The sequence below is a fragment of the Martes martes genome (assembly GCF_963455335.1).
Source record: "Martes martes genome assembly, chromosome: 10".
NCBI classification, from domain to species: Eukaryota; Metazoa; Chordata; class Mammalia; order Carnivora; family Mustelidae; genus Martes; species Martes martes.
Window position 1 is genome coordinate 3,117,286 of NC_137898.1, and position 26,910 is coordinate 3,144,195.

The window sequence follows — 26,910 nt, forward strand, 5'->3', positions numbered from 1 at the left end:
CAATGCTTGTGTCGAGGACCAGGCCTCAGTGCCCCTTCACCCTGCAGGGGGCCTGCCCAGACCAAGGCTGCAGAGTTCAAGGCCGTGTTGGAGGAGCCAGGGCAGATGGGTGGAAGGGAAGGGTCCAGAACGTCACTCAGAGAAGCACTGGGGGCATCTTGTCTGCAGTGAGGAGACTGGGTGGCCGGCACGTCCCTGGGAAGGGGTCGGGGTGCTCCCGGGGTGGAGGGCAGAACCAGCACAAAGGTGAGCTGGGTCCAGCTGGGGTCCCACGGACGCCGTGCCTCAGGGAAGGGGCAAAGCCCCATGAGCAGGGCCGCCCGGAGGGAAGGCGGAAGGGGCCTTGCTGCTGTTAGAGCAGGGGAGTGTTAGGAAGCACTGCCGGGTGAGTCTTCCTTGGGGAGGGGGCCCGACGCCCGGTGAGCCTCAGGAGGGGCTACGGCGAGTGGGGCCGGTCTCCCACCCGTGGGTAATCTGCTTTCCCCCGTCTGAGCCCAGCCCACAGCCGAGCCCGGTCCAGACGCCGGGCCCCTAATCACGCACCAGACAGGAAGGGCCACCTCAGCTGTGGGCTTACCGCAGGGCCCCGGTCCTAAACACGCGGTTCCTTTCATCACGGACTTCCCCCACGTCTCGGTCGGAATGGCGCCCCTCACCCCACAAGTATCAGCCCTGACTGCGGGCTCCCCACTGAGTCATCTCCGCCATCCAAGGGAAGGCAGTTCCCCCAGCTTGGCCCCAGCCCCTGCTCTGTGAGGACCGTGACCCCCCAGGACCTGGGGGGCCATTGTGCCACACACACACCGGTGCCCTGCCCCCATGCCCACCCCAGGCTCCACCAGCTCCCCCACCCCCCTGCCCTCCACACCTTCAGGTCCTACTTGGTTTCCCTGGAGCGGGGAGCCAGCCCTGGAGCCCACCCACTGCTCTCGGAGGGTCTGCCTCCCCGGGGACCGCAGCCGGCACGTGGGGCAGCAGCCTGTCCGCTCTCCCACAGCGGAGGAGATGGTCTCGTCCGTCCCCCCGACCCCACCGCAGTGCCCCACCCCAGGGCCTGCAGGCACCAGGCTCCCGGCGTGGATGTGGATTTCCTGATGCCCTCAAGTTGGACAGACAGGGACCCACTGGGCACCAGAACCAGGGCAGCTGAGGCCCCTCCCTGAGAGGGACCAGTCGGCCCACTGCCCCGGCCACGAGGTGGGACGGGGGCTCCGTCAGAGGGACAAGAAGCTCTTTGGGCGGGGGCGGGGGGGGGGTGCTGGGACAATGGCGTCCCGGGCAGCACCTCCGCCAACCGAAGGGGCCGCCCTGGGGCCGGGGAAGGGGTGCTGGGGAGCAGAGAAGTCCGAGCCTTGTCCTGACTCCCTCCCCGGCCGCACCTCGCCCTGGGAGCTTGTTGGCTTTTGCTCCTTCATGTCACCAAACGCCAGGTTCTCTGGCCTCGTGTCCAGGCCTCCGTGTGTCCAGAGCTCCACACTCCCAGCAGGCGGAGCACGCCTGTGTACGCCCACGCGTGCCGTGCGGTGGGCTGCGGTGAGGGCGGCAGCTTGTCTCCAGGTTGGAGGGGACCTTCTACCACGTTCCAGACCGCCGAGCCCCCAGAAGCCTCCCTGAACTGGCGTTTAGCTCCCTCCCTCCCATAGAAGGGGCCGGGACACACGTGCTTCCTGGCCATCGGGCACACGCACCGGACAGCCACCAGGTTGCGCAGCGACGGGGCTTTCTGTGGGAGATGGGGCTGGCCAGGGGCTCAGCTGCATGTGCCGACAGAGCTTGACAGCCGCAGCACCGAGGCCAGGCCGTGCAGAAGTCTGTGCGCCGTTCGTAGCACTGATGCCATAACTACATCGAGTCCTCTGCATGGGGACACATTGGAGGCGCTCGCGTGACGTTCCCTCTTGATCTTGCTTCGCTAATCACGCTGCGGACTCGGCTGGGCCCCCTCCCGTTATTCCAGTGGTAAGCCTGGGACCCTGGACCCGAAGATCTCCCGTGGGGCCATGCTGAGGCAGAGTGATGGGGAGGGAGGGCAGCGCTGTGAGATGCAGCTGGGGATGGGAGGGGGACGCGGTCATGAAGTCACCCTGGCTTCCCAGCCCGGCCAGGCGGCTTCCACGCAATACTCCTAAGCAGCTGGTCTTGAACTGAAATGACAGCCACTCACCAGGGCAATGACAAGGTAATGGGCTGAGAGCCCCCGAGCCCCCCAGTTCGTGCCCAGATGAGCCCCAGCAGGAGCAGGGAAGTGACAGATGTCTGTCCTCACAAGACCCACCGCCGGCAGGACAGAGACAAAGGCTGCTCAAATCAGGTCAGAAAGGCCAATTTATAAGCCCGAACTTGGCGAAGGGAAGAGCTTGGGGGAAAGCGGGGCTGGGGGTGCAGTGGCCCCTCCCCAGCAGAGCAGAGCCTCTAGCTTCGCCTTTGTCCCTGGGTGTCACACACCCATTTTCACCCCTGCCTGTGGCACTGGCAGAGACCGGCGGGGGCTCCCTCTCCCAGGGCTGGGGCTCGAAGCCTTACTCCCCGGTCACTCACTCCCTTAGGAAATGGGGAGCTGGGACCGGAACCCAGGCACTGGACCCCCCAGCGTGTCTGCACATTCCCAGATATTTACTGAGCACCTGCTGCAGTTCCGGATCTGCTCTGGGCATCGTGATGCACGCTGACGCGTGAGGCCAGTGCCCCTGTGCTCAGCACAGGACACGCCACCCACGCGTGCACGCGGCTCCACGGCCAACACAAGTGAGTGCAGAAACACGCCCCACAGTGCCTGCACGGGCCCCTCAGGTCAGGCGGCGCAGGAAGAAAGCGGCCACGCTCTGAGCCCACACCAGGGGGTGTGCCCACGGCTGGCTGGAGCACGCAAGCTTCCTTGAGGGTGTGTGGAGTGGAGCTCCAGGCCGGAGGAAGTCCGAGCAAGGCCGCCCTCCTACTGCGGCACACCGGCTGCCCGGAGAGGAGGGTGCCATTTGGGGCCAAAGCGCCTGGCCAACCCTGGGGCGGCTTCGCTTCCTCTGCCCGCACAAGGCAGGAGGAGGCCACCCGGCGAGGCTCAGGCAGAGGGCTACTTCGGAAAAGGGGGTGGTGACTTTCTGTCCTCCAGTGCTGTCGGAGCTGAGGGAATAACGTGCTCAGCGGGGGGCAGGGCAGGCCGAGGGCATCCTTGAAGGACTTCATGGGAGCAGGTGGCTGGCCAGCCGGTGTCTGAGGCTGGGTGAGGGGCCTAGGCTGTCGAAAACCCGTGTGTCCAGAGGGACGCAGGTCCCTGGGAAGGATGTGAGCCGGCACAGGCAGGCAGACAGAGAGCAGAGGAGACAAGATCGGGGTTGGAATGAACCAGGCTTGCAGACCAGCTGAGAATCAACAGTGTGAACTCCTGCGTCTTGTTTGCGCAAGTCCCAAAGCACACGAGATCGCACTCACAGAGACTGCCCCGGGAGGGTGGAAGTCTCCCCATTCGGCACCATTTGAATTACATCCCATGGGCACCATTTCCCATATGAAAGAGCCCGCATATCTGACTGGAGAAATGTCCAGTAAGGCGGGTCTGCAGCCACGCCTGGGGGCCGGCTTTCCCCCCGGAGCCTGCTGACTGAAGCCAGGGGACAGCCACCGCACATAAACAGCGGGAGACAGCAGCAACGTGGTTTCTGGAAGCCTGGGGTCAAGTTGGACCCTTGGCTGTGGGAGGGGGAGCACCCCACACAGCAAGCCGGGGCCCAGCACACGGGCCGACCGGACACCTGCCCAAGGAGCCCTGAGAGCCTGTACACAACCCCAGGCCCCGCACAGGCGTCCCGGGGACCGCGGCTACAGCACACGGTTGCCCACACCGCGGAGGCGCCTTACGGTGGAAGACGGGGGTATTGTCAGGAGAGACAGACACCTCCGGGTGCTGCCCTACACTGTCTCCAGGATGAACCATGAAGTGGAAGAGGCAAGGTCGGAAAAGTGGGAGCAGCACGCTCCCCTCTCCGCAGGGTGGGAACAGATCACACGAGCATGCACACGCACACAGCGATCCGCTCGTGTCTCCTTCATGGAAAGATCCTTCACACGCCCCATTTTTTTCAATTTAGTGCTGCCTCTGGGGCCGGGGGAGGAAGACAAAGGATTCTGAGTACTGATTGTCTTGTGGATCAGATTATGAAACTGGGTGAAAACTGCACATAATTGCAGAACACCAATCAACATCTTAAAAGTCAAAAACAAAATAATGTCAGTGGCCATAACTGCTAATTAAATTAGTGGCATCCACGGAGAAATCGTTCCAAGCGGCAGTTTGCGTACGGCGGCAAGCAGAAGGCAGGAAGTCCTCAGCTCTGCTCGGCAATTGGACCGTTGGTCCTGGCGCCGTGTTGTTATCCTGGAACCGACGAACCTAATGGCGGATGGCTGAGTAGCAGACGACACGCACGCAGACAGACAGATCGCGCCAGCGAACAAACCATTACCTTCACGTCAGTCACTGGGAGCCCAGATTTTTAGCGAAGAGAAAAAAGAGTGTAAAATCAGAGACATACAAGTCCTATTCTCGGTGCAACTGAGGTCCAGCAGATGCGCGCCGAGAGCCCAAACACCCCGTCTCCCCAACAAGCTGCACGATGTCCCATAAAGACGCCGCCCCGAGCAAACGCAGAGAACTGGAGCATGGAGGCAAGAGCTGGGGGCCAGGAGGGACGTGGTAAAGCACGGGCGTGCAGGCAGGACCGGGGACAGCGCCGCTCCAGGGACCAGCGCTGGGACACTATGAGCAGCAGAGTAAACACAGTGGTCCTGGGTTATGACCTGACGCGTAACACCAGAAGGACCCGTGAGTGCTGCGGATGGGAATAGACAGCCGCACGTGGGCGAGGAAGAGACAAGTTCTCCCCTGCAGGAGAACCCCTAAACTTCATGAGGCTACCCTGCTCTTGGCGACGTGGGCCTTAACTGCCCACCCCAAGGTGCAGCTGAGCACGGTGACATAGGGGACAGTGCGGCCAGGACCTGAGCGCACCCCAGCCAAGTGAGCAAGGCCAGCATCATGGGGACGAGTCAGGGGCAGAGCACAAGGGGAGTGTGGAAGGCAGAGTGGAAAGGGGGTGTTTCATCCTGGGTCCTTCTCCCAAACCCACAACCCAGTCTGACTGTGAGGGGCAAATCGTGATTAAGAGATCATCTACAAAATTCTTGACAGGTACCCAGCACTGTCAAGGTCATCAAAACCAAAGAAGAGCCTACACACAACCCCAGGCCCCGCACTGGCATCCCAGGGATGTGCGGCTGTGACAGAGGAGAGGTGTCTAAGGAGACGCGGCTGACAGTAATGTGGGGTCCTAGATGGGGTCCTGGACAGAAGAGGCACACTGGGCAACAATTAAGGAGGTCTGAATAGACGTGGGCTTCAGCTAATATGATAACGTGTCAGTACTGGTTCCAGATGCACCACACTAACGTAGGGTGTGCGCCTAAGGAACAGCGGGTGTGGGGTCCAGGGAAGCCCTCTGTGCCACCTCCCTCCCAAGTTCTGTGCATTATCTGAGACTGTCCTAAAATCCAAAGCTTGTTTGAAAACAAAGGATAGTCCCTGCAGTGGATTCAAGTATATCAAAAATGGTTTTCCAACATCCCTAAATTCACAATGACACTCCTTAAGGAATGGGTCGCTTCGGAAGGAATATTAATCTGAAAACTGGCCCCAAAAAAAGCAGCAGCAGCAGCAGCAGCAGCAGGCATTATCTCTCCCTTCTTAGTACCCGGAGGCAGTCAAACTGTTAGGCAAGTTGCTCTTTTAAAATTATTCCAAATAACAACTGGAGAAGGTCGGCAGAAGAGCATCACCATTTCACGGACCCCGGAGGCAGAGACTCTGGGAGCTGCTCCAGACAGGCGGTGGATCCGGTCAGCCGCTCCTGAACACCCCTCTAACTAAATCTCAACATCACACAGAACTCCTGCCGACTCTTAGGGGCGCCTCGTGTGGGGGCAGAGGGCACCACTTGCCCTGATCAAACCCGAATGTGGTCCCCTTCCAACCTCCACCCGACGGCAAGACAGAGGACACAGGAGCGTGATGCGCAGAACAGATGGTGCCACGTCTTCATTCCTCCAGCACGTGAGTCCCAAGGGGCCAAGAGAGGACCGAGGAGCCCATAGATTAAACGAGACAAGTGACGTGCCGGCCAGATGCGACGGGTCGCTCTCGTGACTCCACTAAGCCGGCTCCGGCTCAGCCATGGGAGGGCGTTTACGTGATGACCTTAGTTGCCTTTTGGGGTGATCATGGTATTGTGGCTGTTATGTTTTTACCACAAGGCTAGGTCTTTAAATAAAAAGCATGCTGGACTGCCTTCAGGCGAGGTGATAGGAAGCTGGAATTCCCCCCACGAGGATCACGGAGAGCAGTGGTGCGTGGGGGAGGGAGGAGCCGGAACACCACGAGCTCCTCCTTGCTGTCACTAAGCGGACAAGACGGCGGCGGTCAGTCCGGTGTAACTGCCTCTCTGCTTTGCTATTTGTGGGACATTTTTCCATAATAGAAATGGAAGAAACTAGCATCTTTTCCAGCCAGGAGACTCTGTGTGTTAACAGCTTTAACACAGAAAAGAAGAGAGTGAAAAGAACAGAGAATTCCCATATACTCTCTCACCCTTCCCCAGCCACCATTTCCCCTACTTGTAACATCTTGTTCTGGTGTGGTGCGTGCTGGACAACTGACGAACCAGCATGGATATATTATTATTAGGTCAAGTTCACCCCTGACCTTAGGGTTCCCTCTGCTTTGTATAATCTATGGATTTGGACAAATGACGTGGGTCCAGCGCTATGCTATGACAGCCCTGCCAGAATGACAAATTCGTCCGTGCTCCACCTGTTCCTCCCTCCCTCCTGCATCCTCTGGCAGCCCCTGGTCTTGACTGTCACCATGCTCCTAACTTTTCCAGCATCTTCTGCAGTTGGCATCACATGGTATGGAACCTTTTCAGATCGGCTTCTTTCAATAAGATGCATGTAAATTTCCTTTGTGTCTTTTTGTGGCTTGAAAGCCTGTTTCTTTTGATCACTGAAACATACTTCTTGGTCTGGATGTCCCACAGCTTGTCCATCCATCCACCTGCAGGACATCTTGGTTGTGTCCAAGTTCTGGCAATTGTGGATAAAGCCACTTTAAACTTTTATGTGCAGGGTTTTGTGTGGACATAGGCTTTCAGGCTTATTTGGGGTAAACATGAAGGTGTGCAGTTGCTGGATTGTATGCAAGAGCACGTTTCGTTTTGTAAGAAACGGCCAGCCCGTCTCCCAGAGCAGTTGCGCCATCTTGCCTTCCCGCTGGCAGTGAGCGAGAGCTCCTGGCACTCTGCGTTCTCACCGGCATTTGGCATCAGTGTTCTAGATTTGGGCCACTCTGATAGGTGTGCACTGCTATGTTGTTTTGATTTGCGATTCCCTAATAATATATGACATGGAGAACCTTTTTACGTGCTTATTTGCCATCTATGTGTCTTCTTTGGCGAGGTGTCTGTTCGGATCTTTTGCCCATTTCCTAATCGGGTTGCTTATTCATTATTGTTGACTTCTAAGAGTTCTTTGTGTCTTTGGAGGCCAGTCCTTTGCCTGATATGTGTTTTGCAAAGAATTTCTCCCACTCAGTGGCTGGTCTTGTTCTCTTGACAGTGTCTCTTGCAGAGCAGACATTTTCGTCTTAATGAAGTCCTACTCACCAATTTTTTCTTTAACAGCTAGTCATTGCCAGACTTGGGTCACACAGACACTCTCTCGCATTACCTTCTAGGATTTTCTTGGTTTTGTATCTCACATTTAGGTCAATGACCCATTTTAGGTTAAGTCTTTGTGAAAGGGTGTAAGGTCTGGGTCTAGATTCTTGTGTCATCATTGTTTTGCAGGCGCATGTCCTGTTGTTCCAGCCTTTGTTGAAAAGTCTGTTTCCTGTCCACCGGATGGCCTTTGCTCATCTATCAAAGATCAAATGACTGCACTGGTGTGGGTCTGTTTCTGGGCTCTGTCTTCTGTTCTGCTGATCGATTTGTCTAGTCCCTCACCAGTACCCAATTTCCATAGTTTTATAGTAAGTCCTAAAGTCAGGTAGTTCCAGTCCTTGGGAGTACCGGTTTCAGTATCGAGTTGGCTCTTCTGGGGCTTTTGCCTCCATAGAAACTTGAGGACTGGCTTGTCAGTAATCACAAAACAATGTACTCGGACGGGAGTCCACTCCTTAGGGGCCACTCCTAAGTACACACTGCCTGCCAGGGAGCTTCGTGCGTGGATGAAGAAATCACTTCAGAAAGTGAGGTGGCAGGGTAGAGCCGGCAGCTCTGGCGGCACCCGTGGTGTGAAGGGCCTCGCAGTGTCCCATGTCCTGATGAGTGTGTTCTGGGGCTTCTTTGGCTTCTTGGTGCCCTGGTTCATCCCTAAGTGTCCCACCGGGGAGTTATCATCACCACACTGGTGACCTGTTCGGTTTAATGCTCTCTTTTGCTTTTTTTTTTTTTTTTAAGATTTATTTTATTATTTATTTGAGAGTGTGAGAGACAGAGCAAGGAGGGGCAGAGGGAGAGATAGAATCTCAAGCTGACTCCGCACTGAGCACAGAGCCCAACGCAGGGCTCAATCCCACGACTCTGAGATCATGACCTGAGCCAAAATCAAGTCAGATGCCTAACTGACTGAGCCACCCAGGTGCCCCATTTTTTTTAATTTTTATTTTATTATTTATCTTAGCAGCTGTGCTGTCTTTTGGTGGATTGTAGTTCTGGCCTGACTCCACCCCCTCTTTGAACCATCTGGTACCTCAAGTAACAGTGGCTTGAGGAGGAAGCCCTGCTCCCTGGTGCTCACTCATTGGGGCCACAGAGAATTCTTCTAGATGCAAAATCACCTCCAAACCCACACCTTCTCTGACTCACCTCTTCTGGCCATCAGCTGCCTTACATGTCCACGACACTTGTGAATATCTTATTCTACAACATGGTACCCGTTCCTGTCACCTTTTTTACATTTTGATGATTTCTTTGCCTGCTTAACCTGAAGTATGCTGACTCTGCAAAATGTTTGTGCACTCTTCTGATATAGAGGGTGCCATTCGTCCAAGAAATACGTTGCTCTCCCCCTTGGAACCTGGGGATTGACAGATGACTCCGGCCTGCCTGCAACACAGGAGTTAGGGAAGTGTCTAAAAACCGTGGTCCGTGAGACTCCAGGGGCACGGTCAGTGGGAGGGAATGATCACAGGGAATATCTGTCCCAACAGAATTACACTGAAGTTTATTTTCAGGATGATTTTATTTCTGCCACCTTTTGGCCTAAAGTATTTTTCTGCTTCCTATGGAAAAAAAAAGAATATGGAAGATGGACCCCCAAACAAACAGGCCATGGAGGAGATGAAGGACACAGATCATGCAGGGAGAATAGGAGTATGAAAAGGTACCACGAGTGTGCTCAGTGAGATAAGAGGAGATATTGCATCCTTGAAGTTAGAACGAAAAAGCATTCCTTTTTAAAGTCACATTCACAAAACAAAATCAGAGCTCTTGAATTTAGAAATACCAGAGCAGATATGAAAATTCTGACAGGTGAATTGTAAGATAAAACTGACAGGAATCTCCCAGAAAGAGAAGATATGGGAAATTAAAGAGGAAAGATAAATAAATTGGAGGAAGGAATAAGGTTGCCTCAAAGAGAAAAGTAAAGCAAGGGAATGAATGGCCAAGACATAGTTGAAGAAGGCATTCCAGAATGTAATGCATGAGGGTCCCCATGGAAAAGCCCCCACCCCAACCTCCACCCAGGTACCCAGGGTGGGAGGTGAGGACAGAGCCACACACAGTGCATGTCAGCACACCTCAGACAGCCTGGAGGAGAGAAGCAGTCTGACAGGGCTCTCTAGCCTCTGGGTGGGGCAGCAGGGAGCAGACGGAGGTTCCACAAACATGACCAGGTCATAGATCCCTCCAGAACAAACCTGGAAACTGAAGTAAGTGAAGCATACCCTTCAAAATCCTGAAGCAAAATTCTTTCCAAACTAGAACTATGTGGCCCAGAGAATGTGTGTTCTGGAGTTACTATCCCATAAATATCAGTTAGTTCAAGATGTTTGTTCAGGTCATCTATGTCTCTACTGATTTTCTTGTCCAGCTGAATACAAAGGCGTAGTCAGTGTCCTGCTGTATTTGCAGAGATGCCCATCAAACTTTCCTTCAGTATACTGAAGCCCTGTGAACAGGTGCATAAATGTTTGACTGTTGTCCTTGTCATGAATTCCCTCGTAGCATTATGAAGCATCCCTCTTATTTCTGGTAATACTCTTTTCCTCAAGTCTATCTTTTTTAATAACAGCTTTATCCAGATATAATTCATGTCCATAAAATTCAACCGTTTAAGGCACCCAATGTGGATTTTAGTATATCCACAGAATTTTGCAACCATGTGCACAGTCTAATTTTAGAACATTTTGTTACAGAAAGAGATCTCACACCCATTGACAGTCATTCCTCACCCCCCCATCCCCTTCTCTTTGCTGCTAGGAGTAACACCAGGAAATTTTGTGTGCAGGAACTTGTTTGAGCCTGTCTTCAGTTCTCTTGGGAATATGCCTGGGAGGGGACTTTCTGGGTCATCTCATATCTCTGTGTTGAACTTTCTGAGGAATTGCCAAACTATTATTCAAAGTGGTTGAAGTCTCCCTTGTGTGATATTAATATCGGCGCTCCACCCATGGGAAACCTTGTGTTCTTTTATTTTCAACCTCTGTGTCTTTGTACCTAAAGTGTACACACAGCATATTAGATCTTTCCTTGTAACCCATTTGTATAATCACTGCTTTTTACCTAGTTTTATCCCGTTCACATTTAATGTAATTATTAGTGCCATTCAGTGTAGGCCCACCAATTTATTTCTGTTCATCTGTTCTCTTTTCCTCTGCTCTCCTTGGATTGACTATTTTTATTGTTTTTTTTTAAGATTTTATTTATGTATTTGACAGAGAGATTACAAGTAGTCAGAGAGGCGGGCAGGGAGAGAGGAGGAAGCAGGCTCCCTGCTGAGCAGGGAGCCTGATGCGGGGCTCGATCCCAGGACCCTGAGACCATGACCTGAGCCGAAGGCAGAGGCTTTAACCTACTGAGCCACCCAGGTGCCCCAACTATTTTTATTGTTTTAAGATTTATTTATTTGAGAGAGAGAGAGAGAGCACGTGCTTGCACATGCAGGGGGTGGGGCAGAGGGAGCCCAATGCAAGGCTCCATTCCAGGACCCTGAGATCATGACCTGAGCTGAAGGCAGACGCTTAACCTACTGAGCCCCCCAGTCACCCCTATTGACTACTTTTAGAACTCCATTGTATTATACCGCCTTCTTGCCATACTTTACGTTCTCTTTAGTGGCAGGCTCTGGGACTACAATATACATCCTTCACTTTTCAGTGCACTTAGAATTCATACTGCATAGTTCACAGGAAATGTAACAACCTTGCAACCATGTAGGCGTGTGTGTCTCACTCCTGCCTTCACGTATGCTACAGTGTCACAGACTTCACATCTACTGTCACTGTAAACCCCACAAGACATTATTTTTGCCTCAGTCACACCTATTTTTTAAATAAGAGGGAAAACCATCTTTAATACTTTACCTATGTATTTATCATTTCTGATATCCTCAGGCCTCTAAGATCTAATATCATTTCCATCCAGCTTGAAGAAATGCCTTTAACAGCAGGTCTGCTGGCAACAAATTCTCATGGTTTTCACTTATTTATAAATGTTTTATTTTACCTTCATTCTTTAAAGATATATTCACTGGATATAGAATTCTAGGTTGGCAGTTATTTTTTTTTAAAGATTTTATTTATTTATTTGACAGACAGATCACAAGTAGGCAGAGAGGCAGGCAGAGAGAGAGGGAAGCAGGCTCCCCGCTGAGCAGAGAGCCTGATGGGGGGCTCAATCCCAGGACCCTGAGATCATGACCCGAGCCAAAGGCAGAGGCTTTAACACACTGAGCCACCCAGGCGCCCCGCCTCTGTGGTTTCTGATGTGAAGTTCATGGTCATCAAAATCACTGTTGTCTTTAAGGAATGTGTCATGCTTCTCTGGCTGCTTTAAGAGTTCCCCGTTTTACCTTTGGTTTCAGCAGATTGGTTGTAATGTGCCTGGGTGAGATTTTCTTTATATTTACCCTGTTCAGGATTCATTGAGTTGTTTGTTTTTGTTTGTTTTTAAATTTTTTTTTAAAGATTTTATTTATTTATTTGACAGACAGAGATCACAAGTAGGCAGAGAGGCAGGCAGAGAGAGAGGAGGAAGCAGGCTCCCTGCTGAGCAGAGAGCCCGATGCGGGACTCGATCCCAGGACCCTGGGATCATGACCTGAGCCGAAGGCAGAGGCTTTAACCCACTGAGCCACCCAGGCGCCCCTGTTTTTAAATTTTTTTTAATGATTTTATTTGACAGAGAGAAAGCATGAGGAGGCAGAGCAGCAGGCAGAGGGAGAGGGAGAAGCAGGCTCTCCACTGAGCGGAGAGCCCGATGCAGGGCCCGATCCCAGGACCCCAAGATCATGACCTGAGCCAAAGGCAGAGGCTCCACCCACTGAGCCACCCAGGCGCCCCGAGTTTTTTTGTTTGTTTGTTTTTTTAAAGATTTTATTTATTTGAGAGATAGTGAGCAGGACTAGGTATGGGGGCAGAGGGAGATGCAGGCTCCCAACTGAGCAGGGAGCCTGATGTGGGTCTCAATCCCAGGACCCTGGGATCCTGCAAGGCAGACAGTTAACCTACCAAGCCACCAGGTACACCTTCACTTAGTTTCTAAATCTGTAAATTTATGTCCTTCACCTGATTGAGAAAGTTTTCAAACATCATTTTTAAAAATTCTCTTTCTGACCCATTTTCTGTTGCTTCTGGGATTCCAAATTCTTACCTTCTAGGACTCGAAATATTAGACATTTTGACACTGTCCCACAAGTCCTTAAGATTCTCTTCACTTTGGAAATCTTTTCTCTCTTTTGTCGTATTGGATAAATTCTGTTGATGTTTCTTCAAGTTCACTCTTTGCTCCACCATATCCATCTCACTATTAAGCCCATCCAGTGTATTTCTTAACTGACGACATTGTATTTTTCAGTTTTAACATTCTCACTTCTTTTTACATTTTTATTTCTTGGATATTTCCTACCTTTTATGCAATAGGAGTGTATTTTCCTATACTGAGATGAGTATTGTTATAATGCTGCTTTAAATCCTTATCTGATAACTCCAACATCTTGGGCATGCCTGGGTTCATCAAGTAGGTTTTCACCATATCCTGAATATTGTAAACGTTATACTGTGACAATCTGGATTCTGTTACATTCCTTGGATGAGTGTTGATGTTTGCACTTTAACTGGTAATTACCTTGGTTAGTCTCAAACCGGAAAGTGTCCAGCCCGCAGTAACAGCAGCTCAAATTTAGGTTCAGGCACTTTAGCCTCATCTGCAAGCTGTGTTGGTCAGGCCTGTGCAGGTACAGTTCATACATGCATCAGAGATCTGGAGTTTACGCATAGCACATGGAGCTGCCGTTCTCTGGCTCTCTCTTTTCTGGGATTCTCCCCTCACTTTGACAGCTATGGCCACCCCACATTCTGTCCTCTAATTTTTTAAGATTTTTATTTATTTATTTGACAGATATCACAGGTAGGCAGAGAGAGAGGAAGGGAAGCAGGCTCCCCGCAGAGCAGAGAGCCCAATGCAGGGCTCGATCCTAGGACCCTGGGATCACGACCTGAGCCGAAGACAGAGGCTTTAACCCACTGAGCCACCCAGGTGCTCCTGTCCTCTAATTTCTTAAGCCAGAAAAGCTGCCATTTTCCATCAGAGCTTCAGGTGACCCTCATTACCCTCAGTCCCTGGCCGAAAGCTTCCAATTTTCCACTCCCATCCAAAATCTGCCTACCTCAGTTCACATCCCAGAGCTTTCACGGAGTCATTCTTGTTTGTTTGAGTTTTGGGGTGAGTTTTTTTTTTCCCCTAGACTGTGTTGCCTACAGAGGAGATGATCTCAGGAGCTTTCTTTACCTTAACCCCCAACCTCCAATTTTGTACCCAGACTCCCAGTTAAATGTGCACATAAAGACATTTCCAGGGTGCCTGGGTGGCTCAGCCAGTTAAGCACCTAACTCTTGGTTTCAGCTCAGGTCATAATCTCAGGGTCATGAGATCGAGCCCCACACTGGGCTCCAAGCTGGGTGTGGAGTCCGCTTAAGAGTCTCTCTCTCAAATAAATCTATCTGCCAAATTCCCTTCATTGGGAAGCAACTAGAGAATATCCTTTACCAAAAATGAGGCTTTTTACCAAGTAACAATCAATATGTCCAGGGGTTGTGGGATTCAGGTGAGCCCAACACAAGAACAGATGGAAAGGAATCCTGGAGCACAGGATTAAAGTACACCGAACCCACACTGTGCTGAGAAGAGCAGAAGTCTTTGGGAGCGATTTCTTCAAGAAGATAAACTTAGCAAAATACCCAACATATCTGAAGATCTTGAAAAGAGATTTACATAATTAGGAAGCATTTGGATTGGAATTACTGTTAAGTACATAGAAAATTAAACCAACACACAAACAATAGAAAATGATTTCGCTCCGGGGAAAACATGCTGTATGGGAAAAAACAAAGTAATCATAACACACTACATGGCTTTAGCTACGAATAGATACACCGCCTGGTCGTAAGCTATGTCCTGAGCGTTGATCCAGTTGGAGTTCTGACAAAACTGTAACCTGGGGGTGGAAGTCCTGGGGGAGGAGAGGGAGCAATGGGAGAAAAGACCCTGATGAGTGATTCTCAGCCAAGGGGGATTCTGACCTCCCCGTGGACGTTTGGTGACGTCTGAAAACACATCCAGTGGTCACGTTTGGGAGAAAGGGGTTGTGGCCGGCAGCCAGCGTGTGGAATCCAGGGGTGCTCATCAACACACTCGCGTGTGCTTGCACAACAGAGAACTAACTGGTCCACGACTGCAGGGGTGCCACCGTTCAGAAACCCCGAGCAAGGTCATCGTTTGCCATAGTGGTGTGTCAGCAGACGACATCTAAAATGTAAACGCCAAGGAGCAGCTACATAAGCGTGTTGAGAGACACAGGGCTAGAGCAGGAAGCGTGTGCTGAAGGCTCTGGGAGTGAGAAGGGCCCCTGGGTGGCGCGTCCTCTGGGTTTTGTAGCAAGCCTTGTGGACCCCCCGTCTCTTTAAGCCGTGTGCATGTGTGAGTCTCCCATCCGGAACAACCATTTGAGCGGAAGACAACGATGGTTTAGAAAAGCGCAGAAGTGCAGAGGAAGGCTTGTCGTTGTGTTCTTCACGGAAGTTCTCTGAACTGTGGTGGACGCCAGGCTTGGGTTCTTACCCTCCACCAGGATGTGGGCGCGGTGTGCTACCTTCTAGATGGCCCCATGTCTGTATATAAGAATGTGAATGGAGAGACCTGCTACTCTGCCCTGCCGTTAACCGGATCTGTGGTTTATAATCGGTTTCCTTGAGACTACAATCCCAGGAGCCTCCAGATTTGTGTTCACCTTCTCCAAATGTGGCAGGAGGTTGTGGCACACTCGTCCCCCAGGTGGCAGCGTACCAGCACTGCAGGCCAGGTGCTCTGCGCAATGTGCCAACCCAGGCATCTGGGGGAGCAGGGAACATTTCACCCTCTCAGTCTCTGTGGCTCCTGTCCCCACACACACGGTTCACAGCATCTGTTAGGGCCGGTGGCTGGTTCCAAAGTCCCGTTATGGGATAAACTGAATTTCGAGTTTGTTTAAAGGCTGGGAAATTCTAAAGCAGGCTCTGCTCTTGCTCCTGGGTGCACCCTGTGCTGGGGAGGAGACCGGAGCTGAGGGTCCTGTCCTGCCTTTGGTCCTGGTCTCGTGGGCTCCAGGTTGAACGGCGCTGCCTCGCACCTTTGCCTGCTCTTCTGGCAAGAGGGTATTGGTGGGCATCACAGCACACGCACCTGGCACCCCCCTGCCCTCGCTGTCAGAGTGCTCACCCGTGCACCTGTGATGTCCACAAAAGCCCGGAGCCACAAAGCCCGTGGCTCTGACCCTGGTATGTTTCTCACTCCGGAGGGACAACTCCATCCAGAGCAGGGCAGGAAGATGGGGCTGGTTGAGGGGAGGGGGCGCGGGGAAAGGAGAGCACGAAAGCCCCACAGTCAGAGCAGGCTAGAGAAGCCAGTCCTTCCGTCCCGTAGCAGGTGCCACTCTTGTCCTCGCTAGGAAGCAGAGGCGGCTGGGAGTGCAGTTTTGTTTTGGGGGGCCCGGCCTGAGGAGGAACACCTGGGACTTGCCAGACAGGACTGCCGAAGGCAAAGACGCTCCCCTACAGATGGAAAGAGGCAGGGTCTGGGGCGCTGCCGGCAGCCATCCTCCTGCAGAGGGGCTCCCTCAGCCCTTGCCTGGGCCCCCCCACCCCCACGCGGCTCCCACTCCCCGGCCCCTCCTGCCTGGACCCGTTGTCTCGGGTGGCACTCAGCGCAGCCGGGGTCACACTTGTTCACGGACTCAGGTGTGGCCAAACCCCCTGAGAACGTGAGCTGCAGGGAGGGCAGGGACAGACCGCCTGCCAGGATCACCCCTTATGTCCTGGCTTTTAGTGGGTGCTCTGAGCAAGAGTGGTGGATGACTGAACGAGCAACGTCACTTCCCTGGGGCACGTACAGGAAAGGTGGGGAGGGGTGTCATTTGTCACCAAGAACAGCTGCGACATGCCCCCCCCCATGAGTGCTCCGAGGTGCTCCAGGAAGAGTACGCCCATCCTTGGCGTGCAGACCTGGCTGCACCGGTGTGAGGACGGTGAGAAGTCACCAAGCCTGGTAACGTCTCTGCCTGAGGCGACCTTGCACTTTTAAGGTTTTTTAGGGAATCTGCAGCGGGAGCAAGTACAACACGGGGCTGTCGGTTGTGGGGTGGGCCGGGCACTGGGTTCTTCTCACTTGTTCTTTGCAGTGGGGGCTTTTCTTTCTTGGAGGACAGTGCATGGGGTGGCCATGAGCTCCACCACCTGTGGGTTCACTCCCTGTGGTGCCCCTCCATGCCTGGCAGGCCCCCCGGGGGCTGTGGGGACGGCAGGTGCCAGAGCCCCCTCAGGACACGGCCAGTTTCCCAGACCAGGAGTGTGCAGCCCCAACACCTGAGATCTGCCTCCCTCTGTACTCTCACCCCCGAGGTCCGGCCTGTCTTCGTGCCCGCCCCGGGGGCAGTGGGTGGGCGCGGACAAAGCAGGTCTGCCACAGGACCGAGCTCTGGGAGGCCCAGTCCCGGCTCTGCCTGCTGATGCCGCAGGGACAGATGGAGGTCAAGAGCCAGGCCGCGGGCAGGAGGTCAGCAAACACCGGAGTGGCCGTGATGGGGGCCTCATCTCGGACCCCTGGATAAGCAGGGCAGGGACCTGGAGCCCTCAGTGCCTCGTCGGCCAAGCTTTTACACCTTTTCCAGCCTCCCTGGTGGGTGAGGAGGAAGGAGGGAGCGCCTGGAGGAAATGGGCCATTTTATGTGTGCGCCCCAAATATGTGAGAAACAATTAGGATTTCCCCTTAAGTGTGAAAATGGACAGCTGCAGGGCCACACCCCGAACCCTGGAAATCTGTCTGGCGGCCAGGAACTTCGCCCCAGCCCTGCCCAGAGTGAGCACCTCAGTGCCCTCGGGTGAGACGAGAGTCGGTCGCAGCCGCCCGGCAGCTAGGAACTGCCCCGCACGGCGCGATGCCCCCCCCGCCCAAGCCACGGTCAGGGGGCCTGCAGCCCCCACGGCTTTGGTTCCAAAGCCACAGTGGTCTCACGCCGTCAGTCTGCTGACCGTCCGTCCAACCGTCAGGAGGCAGGGCTATGCCGCCCAGGGGTGGGCCCTGTTCCCTTCAGCCCACGCGGCCCCACACCCACAGCCCCTGTCTTCCCGCAGGTGAACAACGAGAACGTTGTCAAGGTCGGCCACCGGCAAGTGGTGAACATGATCCGCCAGGGAGGGAACCACCTCGTCCTCAAGGTGGTCACGGTGACCAGGAATCTCGACCCGGACGACACCGCCAGGAAGAAAGGTGCCCGCCCCGCCCCGCCCCTGCGCTCCAGCCTCCTGTGCTTGGACACGCTCAGGTGCCCCCCACACCTCCTCCCGCTGGGGGGCCGGCCCTCTCAGAGGAGGGAAAGAAGCCACGAAGGGAGGCTGAGAGGTGCCTGTGGGCTTGCGCACCGGACACAGGTGGCAGCACGCACGGCCGTGCTCGGCAGCCGGGGCCTGGGGGGCGTCCGCACACGTACGAAGCCCACGCCCCTGCCGTGATGAGGGGGTGGCAGCCAGGGAGGGGCTGCGAGGCTGCGGGAACTGTCAGTCCCGTTAGTCACTGGCAGGCACAGCGCAGACAGAGCCGAACCGGCCTCCCCTCCGCGGATTTCTCGCTCAGGGAGGGCAGGCTGGTCCCAGCCCAAGTGGAGCCTCGCTGCGTGACCGCTGCTGCTCCCCAACCTCGGGGGGACGCCCGCCTGCCCGCCTTCCCTGCAGGCTCAGAGCCGCCGGCTCCCAGACTGTGCGGGAAGCGTGGGGGTGGGGCGGGTGACATCCCGGCCGGGTTCTCACACCTCTGTCTCTCCCGTCTGCCCCTCAAGCTCCCCCGCCTCCCAAGCGTGCTCCAACCACGGCCCTCACCCTGCGCTCCAAGTCCATGACCTCGGAGCTGGAGGAGCTCGGTAAGAGTCGCCCGTCTGGCCCGCCCCGCCCCGCGCTGTCGCCAGCACCTGGGACGCAGTGGGACCGGCCTCCGCGCAGCCTCAGGCCATGCATGGCCTTTGCTCGCTTGCTTGCCCTGGTCTCTGCCCCTGAAACCCAGGAATGGCATCGGGTTCCTGCGTGCGGGCGGCTCCCACGTTGGCATCTCCGTGGGAATTCTGCTGGCTTCGGGGGTGGTTACTAGTTCCGCCTTTTCCTCTTTTCGGCTCATCTAACATTGTTTTGTTTTGAATTTTTGGGCCTCTCACTAGTGGACAAAGGTAAGCTGCCCCACAGTGTTCCCTAAACAGCTCCCCTGCTATCTAGGCTTCCCCCTGCCCCAGCCCCAACCGAACTCTGCCACGCTGGTGCTCTGTGCACGGCTCGACCAGAAAGCTCTGTCCCTGGGGTTTGACGTAGACAGCGGTGGGGTGGACAGGCTTGGCGAGCTGCACACCAGGGGTAGGGAGTTCCTGGCGTCTTCTAGAAGGTCTGCAAAGAACAGGAAGGCTGTAGCCATTGTCCCCACCTGATAGACAGGGAAGGGCATGCAGAACCTCGTAGGCCCTGGGTCCAGTGGCACTGGTGGCTGCTGGGGGAGGGAGGACCCTGGAGCCGGTGTGGGCTGCCTGGATGCTGACTAAATGTCATGCTTGGGCGTCACCATGGAGCCCAGGGACACATTTGGAAGGAGGCTGGCTCTGACCACACGGAAGTGGCGAGTGGGCTGACAGGCTCACTCTGCAGAGAATGCGGAGAGGGCCTCGCTAGGTGCTAGAGTGAGCATCTGCACACGGGACCCGCCCCTCAGGCCCGGCTGACCCAGCGGGGTGACATCTGAGCACCCCTCACTGGTGTTGAACCGGACAGCACTCCCACCTGATCCCAGCCTTCACGGGGGACATTCGGGACCCTCCCTCCCAGGAAGGACAGAGCAACCCTTCTTTGCAGCATTCTCGGGGTGGGGGGGTCTCCTCCGTCCATAGTGGGTGCAGTGCTGCAGCCAGACGGTCCTTCCCCAGCCCTGGCTGTCTCCCAGCCATCACCCCTCACCGGTCACTGAGGCCTAGCCTTCTAGAAACGAGCACCCCTGCCATGGTGCTGCCCACCCCCTGCCAAGAACGGGTCACCCCCACAAGCCCCTCTTCTCCTGGCCCCCTTCCTGACCACATCCTGTCCTTCCAAGCCAGACTGGCCAGGAAAGCCTGACTATCCCCACACACCCGGCCTGCCCCTGGCAGGGATGCCCACAGAACCGCTGCCTGTCCGTTACAGCCAGACAGCACGTGCCGCCCCGCCTCCTCCAAGGGGCCTCAGCGTCTCGTGGCCCATGTCTCCCCCATGCGGGGTCGTGGGGCTCCTGAGGTCGGCTTCCGCTCTCACATGCCACACTGGCACGGTGCTGGCAGGGGGCAGCGAGCTCAGCGGGAAGGACGCCCCGAGACAGAGCCTCATCCGTGGCTAGGAAGCAGGTGTACCAGCTGGACGTGTCAGGCGGGGAAGGTTACCCCATCCCGGGGTCCTGGGGAAGCCATAAATCGAGCTCTCTAGAAACCCCGGCCTGCCAAGCCTAACCCCAGTGAGCTGCGGGTGAGGGTCAGGCGCCCCCGAGCCAGGCCCGGGGGGAGCGCCGCCATCTCCAGACTCACGCTCCCCTTTCTGTTTGCAAGCCTCCATCCGGAAGAAGAAGGGTAAGGGGCGAGCCCGGTGTCTGTCCCCAGCCCCCACCCGCACACCCTGTGGACAAGAACCCCTCTGTGGCTGTCGGCGTGGCGTTTAGACTGCCGTGAACTCGCGTTGTGTCCTCCTTGTGCCGGGGCCGCGGAGGGGCCCAGCTCCGGACCACGTCCCGTTGCAGTCTGTCCCGTCTGCTTTGCTTCTCCCATTGTGGCTCCTCGCCCCTCCGCGTGTTGTGCGTCCCCCCAGAGCTGTGTCCTCACCATCGTGACTGGGAAGGCCGTGGGACCCTCAGGCTGTCATGGCGGGGCCTGCCCTAACGGCCAGCAGCAGGCCAGCAGAGCCCCCGGCTCTCCCAGAGGCCCACGCCGTGCTGTGCTTGAGCTGGCACCAGGAGGGAGCCCACAGGCGTGGGGTGGGGTGGGGCACGGTCACCGTGCTGTGAACAGCAGAGACACCTGCCCCACGAGGGCCCCGATGGCCGCGGGCCCCTCCTTCCCCAGCATCCACATTCTGGGGTGCTTCTAACGTGGCTGCTAGAGACAACCACCCCAACAGCTGAAAGCAGAGTAATTTCAAAACTGCTTTTGGGGGTGGGGGAGGGCGCAGAGTGGACCCCGTCCCGTGGCCCTAGGCCTGAGGCAAAGGCACAAGGCAGTATTGTGAAGGCTGGAATCGAGGGGTAGGTCTGAGAATCCAACAGGGCAGCATCTGGGGGCAGGATCGCAGGTTGTGGAGTGCCAAGACAGAGCGCCTCCTTTCTCCCCTCTCTGGCCTCCACCCCCCGCCCCCAGAGGCTGCCCTGGAAACTCCCAGGGTCACCGTGTCAGCCGTGCGGTGGGTGCCCAGGACACACAAAACTTCCCGGGACCACATCTGTCCCCGCGCGCCTCTTCAGTCCAGCCATCACTTGCTGTCTGCCGTGCCACCCTGAAGGAGGCCCCCCAGCTCCCAGGAGCCACACCGCGTGGCAGAGCCGGCTGAGGAAGTCCTCTGCACCCTCCAGGCCCCGTCCGCTTTGCTCTCCTCCCTTAAGGGCGCCTCCAGCAGCCAGACACTCCACACTGTGCGAAAAGACAAGTCACAGTCCTACGGCCAGCATGGTCCAGAGGAGAATCAACACAGAGGACAGCCAAGGGACCCACCTTGCTTTCCAGAGCAGAGAAGACTGGATGCAATTCGAGACTGAGTGCCCCTGCCCCCATTTCCTGACCCTGGCCAAAGCAGGAGGCAGGTGTGCGCACAAGACCCCAATGGGCCCAGCGGCCATGGCCCACCCGGCTCCCAGGGCACTGTGGGGTGCCGTGCAGAGCTCTGGGGGCCCATGCCGGCTGACAGTCCAGCCTCACGCAGCGGGGAGCATCAGGCAACGGTGGGCGTGTAGAGAAGCTCCTGCCCCACAACACTCTTCTGGGGGATTGGGCTCACCTCCTGAGAAGCACTCTCCAGCCTCCAGAGGAGCCGCGTGCATCAGGGGAAAGCCAGGCCTTTACATCACACTGGTTGAATAGTGTCCCCCCAAATCCACATCCAGCTAGAACCTAGGAAAGGGACCCTATCTGGAAGCAGGCCCTTTGCAGATGTAGTCATGATGAGGCCATACTGGACTGTGACCGTGACCTCACAGGAGAGGCAGAGAGACGCACACAGGAGGCCGCAGAGGCAGAGCTCGGAGGGGCCAGGAATGAACGCTCGGAGCCCCGGGACCTGGAAGAGGAGAGAAGGATCCTCCCCGGAGCCTCCAGGAGGAACCATCCTGCCGACACTTTGATTTGGGGATTCTGGCTTCCAGACTGATGGAGAATAAACTCCTTGTGTCCTCAACTGGCCACAGCAGTTCTAAGAAACTATCGCAGCTGTGAGAAGCCCCCATCCCCAGCCCCTCCGGGCTGACGCCTGCTCTGGCTGTGAGTTTCCAGCTCCTCGTCTCAAGAACCCCTTGCTTTTGTCCTCCAGTGTTTCCAGCACCTGCCCTAGTCCCCAGACAGCATGCTTGTGGGAACAAGGGTGAACGGGCCACCAGGAGAGTCCCCAGCCCCAGGCAGCTCAGGGTGAGAGCCAGGCTGGATGGTGGGACCGGCCTCACCGTGGCCTCCCAACCTACCCGCACCTCTGGCTGCACCCACAGACCCATCCCATGGTAGGCGGGAGATGCCTGGGGGCCCTCGGGCCAGGAACAGCCTGGCTGGGGTCAGAGCGGCCCTCCCCACGCCTCTACGCCTCCTGAGGAAACTGAGCCAGAGGGGGTCCGGCTGGCCGCGGCTGGTGTCAGCCTCTGGGGCTGGTGGGGTCTGTGCTTTCCTCTTGCAGAGGAACTCCTGCCCAGGGTCTCCCCCCGAGGTCTGGCTCGTGGGGCATGGGTTTCTGCAGTGGGAGGGCTCAGGGCCCACGGGGTGACTCGTGTTGAAGCCTGCCTGCGGTCAAGGGTGTGCTCCCGGGCCGGGTGGCAGGGACTGCTGATGCTCTGGCCCTCCCTGCTCCGTTTCCCACGGCGCCCTTGTCACTGTGCTGCCAAACCCACCCCCTCCCCCCAGAGCGCTAGTCCCCTCGCCAGGAAGCTTGCCCTTGATGGACGGTGAGCATCACCCCGTCCTCCAAACAGACCACAAACGTGCTTAGAAAATTACATACAGCTCCCTCATCGGCACTCCCCCAGCCAGTTTTCCAAGATCTTCTGGTTTTCAGATGTGTCTGCAGGACTGTTTTCGGCCACAGAGTGTCTCATTTTAGGACTTCAGGGGGCTGGATTCACTAATCCTTTTCATCCGGAGCCCCTGAATAGAGACCCAAACCCCAGCTTTTGTCACTGAAACATAATCCTGAGAGCCTCACAGCCCTGGCTCGTGGCCTGGTAGACAAGCCTGCAGAGACGCAGGCCAAGTGGTCCCAAGTCGGGTCCTGAGCCAGGCGGGCAGCTCCCTCTGAGGCCGGAGCCAGGAGGGGAGCCAGGCCCCCCGGGGAAGCATGTCTGTGCGAACCACACTAAGTGGCTCTCGCCGAAGCAGCAGTGACTCCCACCCTTGCCCCCGACAAGCCCACGTGCTCTGCTATTCTGGCTCCAAGGGACACCTGGGTGGAGGCCAGAGGACCGGGCATGCAACACAGACAAGGCTATCTGCCCAAGGTGACCCTCATCGCGGGTGAGTGTGGTGTGGACAGGGCCCTGACCGCCAGCAGCTCGACCAGGCAGACCATTCTGATAGCGATCCTAGATGTCCACTGCCCACCAGGGCTCGGCACCCCTGGCCGAAGGTGGGGGGCACAGAGGCTGGATGAACCCAGCTGGAGCTCCAGCTCCCACCACCTGGTCCCTGGCTTTTACCTGCATGACCTTCAGGTCCGCAGATCTGGATTGTTCCAGGTTCTCATTAGGGTTAGAAGTGAGGCATTCAGAATTTCCACCAGGGATGATTCTTAACATGGGCCTGGCCTCACCTCGACACACCCAGCATCCAAGGCTTATTTTTTAGGGTGACTGCCACGTGCCCAGAAGCTTCACGATCACGGTCTGCCACCTGCATATTTGGGGCACGTGAAGATCCCAGGCGGCACCCCGATACCGCGCAGCGGACCCGCAGCATGTGGGGGGAAGGGGGTGCAAACCAAAGCGAGTGCTGCAAACAGGAGGCCCGCCAAGGTTCTGCTGGTTAGCTCGGCATCCCAGGACAGCGTCCTGCCCCGGGCTCCCTGCTCGACGCGGCCAGAGGCACCGCCAGTGCCCCACCTGAGGGGCCGCCCAAAGGAGGACTGTGGGGCTCCAGGTTCCAGAGGTCCAAGAGGGAGCCTCAGGGAGCTGTGTGGGCTGCGGTGAAGGCCGGACCCACAGACGGGCTCGCAGCTCCGAGGACGCCCGAATCCCTGCACCTGAACGGAAGCAAACCGAGAGCCGTCACGAGGGGCCGGCTTCCAGGCACAGGCCACGAGGATCAAGGAGGCTAACCAAGCACCACCGGACCACCGACCATGAGCGGCCCGAGCCATGGTCAAGAGCACGCGGCCCGGCTGGCAGGCCGCAGAAGCGAGTTAGAGCCCAGCCGCAGAAGGAGTCCTGCCCCAGACCAGAGAGCAGACAGCTTCCCAAGATCGTGGGGTGCACACAGCACAGCGGAGGGAAGAGGGCAGGAGAGAAAGAAGGGGCAGCAGCTGAGGGGGGCAGGGGATGAGTGGCGTTTCTGTGGCCCTGAGCACTGGTGAGGAAGACAGGACAGCTCCAGGAGCTATGAGGAGGAAGGTGGGCTGGGGACAGAGTGACCCAGAGATGTGGGTGTCTCTGACCAACTCCCTAAAGGACCAAGGCTTACCAGCGCCCGCAGCACCCACGAGGAGCATGAAATGCCCTCGGCAGGCCCGCCCAGAACACAGGGCAGGACAAAGGGAAGGAGCGGGTCTTCACGTGGGAGACGCAGGCGCGAGTCTGTGTGTGTCGTGGGGGAGGGCCTCCCTGAGGCCCCTCTGCCTGAACCCTGGGCCTGTGGCTCAGCGGCAGGTGACCTGGGGCAGGGTCCCGGCCAGGCACAGGCGTCTTCCAGACAGTGAGAGTTTCGTGCTTTGCAGGCCCCAGACTCTCTGGCACGTTCTCCTGCCCCTCCTTTTCACAGCCTCTTACAAATGTAAACAGCCTGCATGCATCAAGAAGGGCCGGCAGGGTTTGACCCCAGGGCAGTAGAGTGCTGACCCCTGGCCCAGGACACAGCTCTGGAGTCAGGAGCCTTGTGAGCAGCTACCCGCAGATGTCTGAGTCTTACCCATGCGTGCTCTGGGTGCTCTGGGAGCCTGGGGTGGCACTGCTGGCTGCCTGCCAGGCCCCCAGGTACCCCTACCCCACATACCCCCTCCCTGGTCTGGGGCTCTGAAAATGCTGGGGCTCTGGGGGGGGGGGTTTCCAGGGGGCTAGCTCCTCTTGGGAAGTCCCCATTACAAGTGGCTGTCCCACCCAATGGGAATGACTTGACCCCCAGAGATCCTGTCTGCTCCAATACTCATGTGCTGACCTCACAGCTCAAGGCGGGGGCAAGGCCCCAGGGGCCTGGGTCTTTGCGACGGCATGCACTTTGTGGGGCATCGTGAGACCCCCAAAAAGGTTGAGGATGCTAGGAGGCCTCAGACTGTGGCCTAGATAGCCTTGGGGGAGCAAGGAGAGTGCTGTGCCTAACCAGGTTCAACACAGGTTATTCCCACCAGGCACCCCTCACACTGGCTTCGTGCTGACGTGGCCACAATCTTCCTGGAAGGGTGGCTGGGGCGCACCCCACTGAGGACACTTGCTCTGCGCATCTCGGGCATCCTCCAGATAAAACTGGGTGTCAGGGCAATTCTGGAATGTTTTCAAGTGTGAAGCTTACAAGTTTAACCAAAAAAACTATAAGTTTTTTTAGTTTATAATTTTCTTAAGTTTTTAATTTGTAAAAATCAGTTATAACTAACGCTTTACTTTCTTTTTCACAAAGAAATGAGCATGTGGTACTGTTGGGAAATCAGGTCTTGCCCAAGCAGCAAGGGCTCGGCCTCCGGAGCCGGGCCCCCGAGCAGCCCCCAAGCTGGCCCCCCAAGCGGCCCCAGAGCCGCCCCCAAAGCCGGCCCCCCAAGCCCACCGGCGTGGCCCGCCTCCGCCTGGCCGCACCCACTGCCTCCAGCCCTGGGCCGTAGGGCTTACACCCCAGCAACTGCATCTCGTTACAAAGCAGCCGTGCCTCCGAGCTCTTAACAAGATTCCTGACACTGGTTTAGTTCACACGGTCACGAGTAAGTCCCGTCGGCACGAATCCAAGCGGCTCCCGTGAAGATGTGACTTTCGGGGAGTGTGGGGCCCCAGGGACTGAGGCTGCGTCTGGTCTGCGTGCGCCTCCCCGGGGTGACGGTGTGCGTGCATGAGGCAGACCGACACATGCGTGCCCCATGCCGGGGCGCCGTGCGCCTGCTTGCATGGTCAAGGCCGGAGCAGGGAAACGGCTGCGCACATGTGCAGGGCACCTTGCCAGAGGCAGGCCTGGTTGTTTCAGGGGCTCCCCCACTGACTCCCGTTCCCACCACCATGTTCCACTGCAGATAAACCCGAGGAGATAGTCCCGGCCTCGAAGCCATCCCGCGCTGCTGATAACGTGGCCATGGAGTCCAGGGTGGCCACCATCAAGCAGCGGCCCACCAGCCGGTGCTTCCCGTCCGTCTCGGACATGAACGTGAGTGGCCATGCCCCGGGGGATGGTGGGGGGGGGTCCCGGCAGGGGGAGCTCATGCACTCTGGGCTGTGTGGGCAGGGTGCTCCTCGCTGTCTCCCCGACTCGGCCACCTGTACTCGGTCTCCATACCTCGTGGCAGGTCTGAGTGTCCCAGTCACAGTTCCTTAGTGCCTTCTCAGAACCCACCTCACAATGAGTCACTCGCTTTCCCCTAGTCTCGTCTTAGACCGTCACCCGCAAACATCACTCACCGAATAGGACAGCCTTGCATGGTGCACAAACAGCAGCAACTGCTAGTGATGACAGTGGACGTGCTCACCCCGGGAC

At 56.6% G+C, this 26,910-nt stretch overlaps 1 protein-coding gene across 2 annotated transcripts in view; it reads left to right on the forward strand.

Moving 5' to 3' along the window:
• SHANK2 (SH3 and multiple ankyrin repeat domains 2) overlaps positions 1 to 26,910 on the forward strand; it is a 471,077-nt gene that overhangs the window by 423,701 nt on the left and 20,466 nt on the right. For both annotated transcript variants that reach the window (XM_080817139.1, XM_080817138.1), the window contains exons 18-20: positions 17,930 to 18,065; positions 18,631 to 18,711; positions 26,453 to 26,583. In XM_080817139.1, the coding sequence (XP_080673265.1) occupies positions 17,930 to 18,065; positions 18,631 to 18,711; positions 26,453 to 26,583 (348 nt within the window). The remainder of the gene's footprint in view (positions 1 to 17,929; positions 18,066 to 18,630; positions 18,712 to 26,452; positions 26,584 to 26,910) is intronic.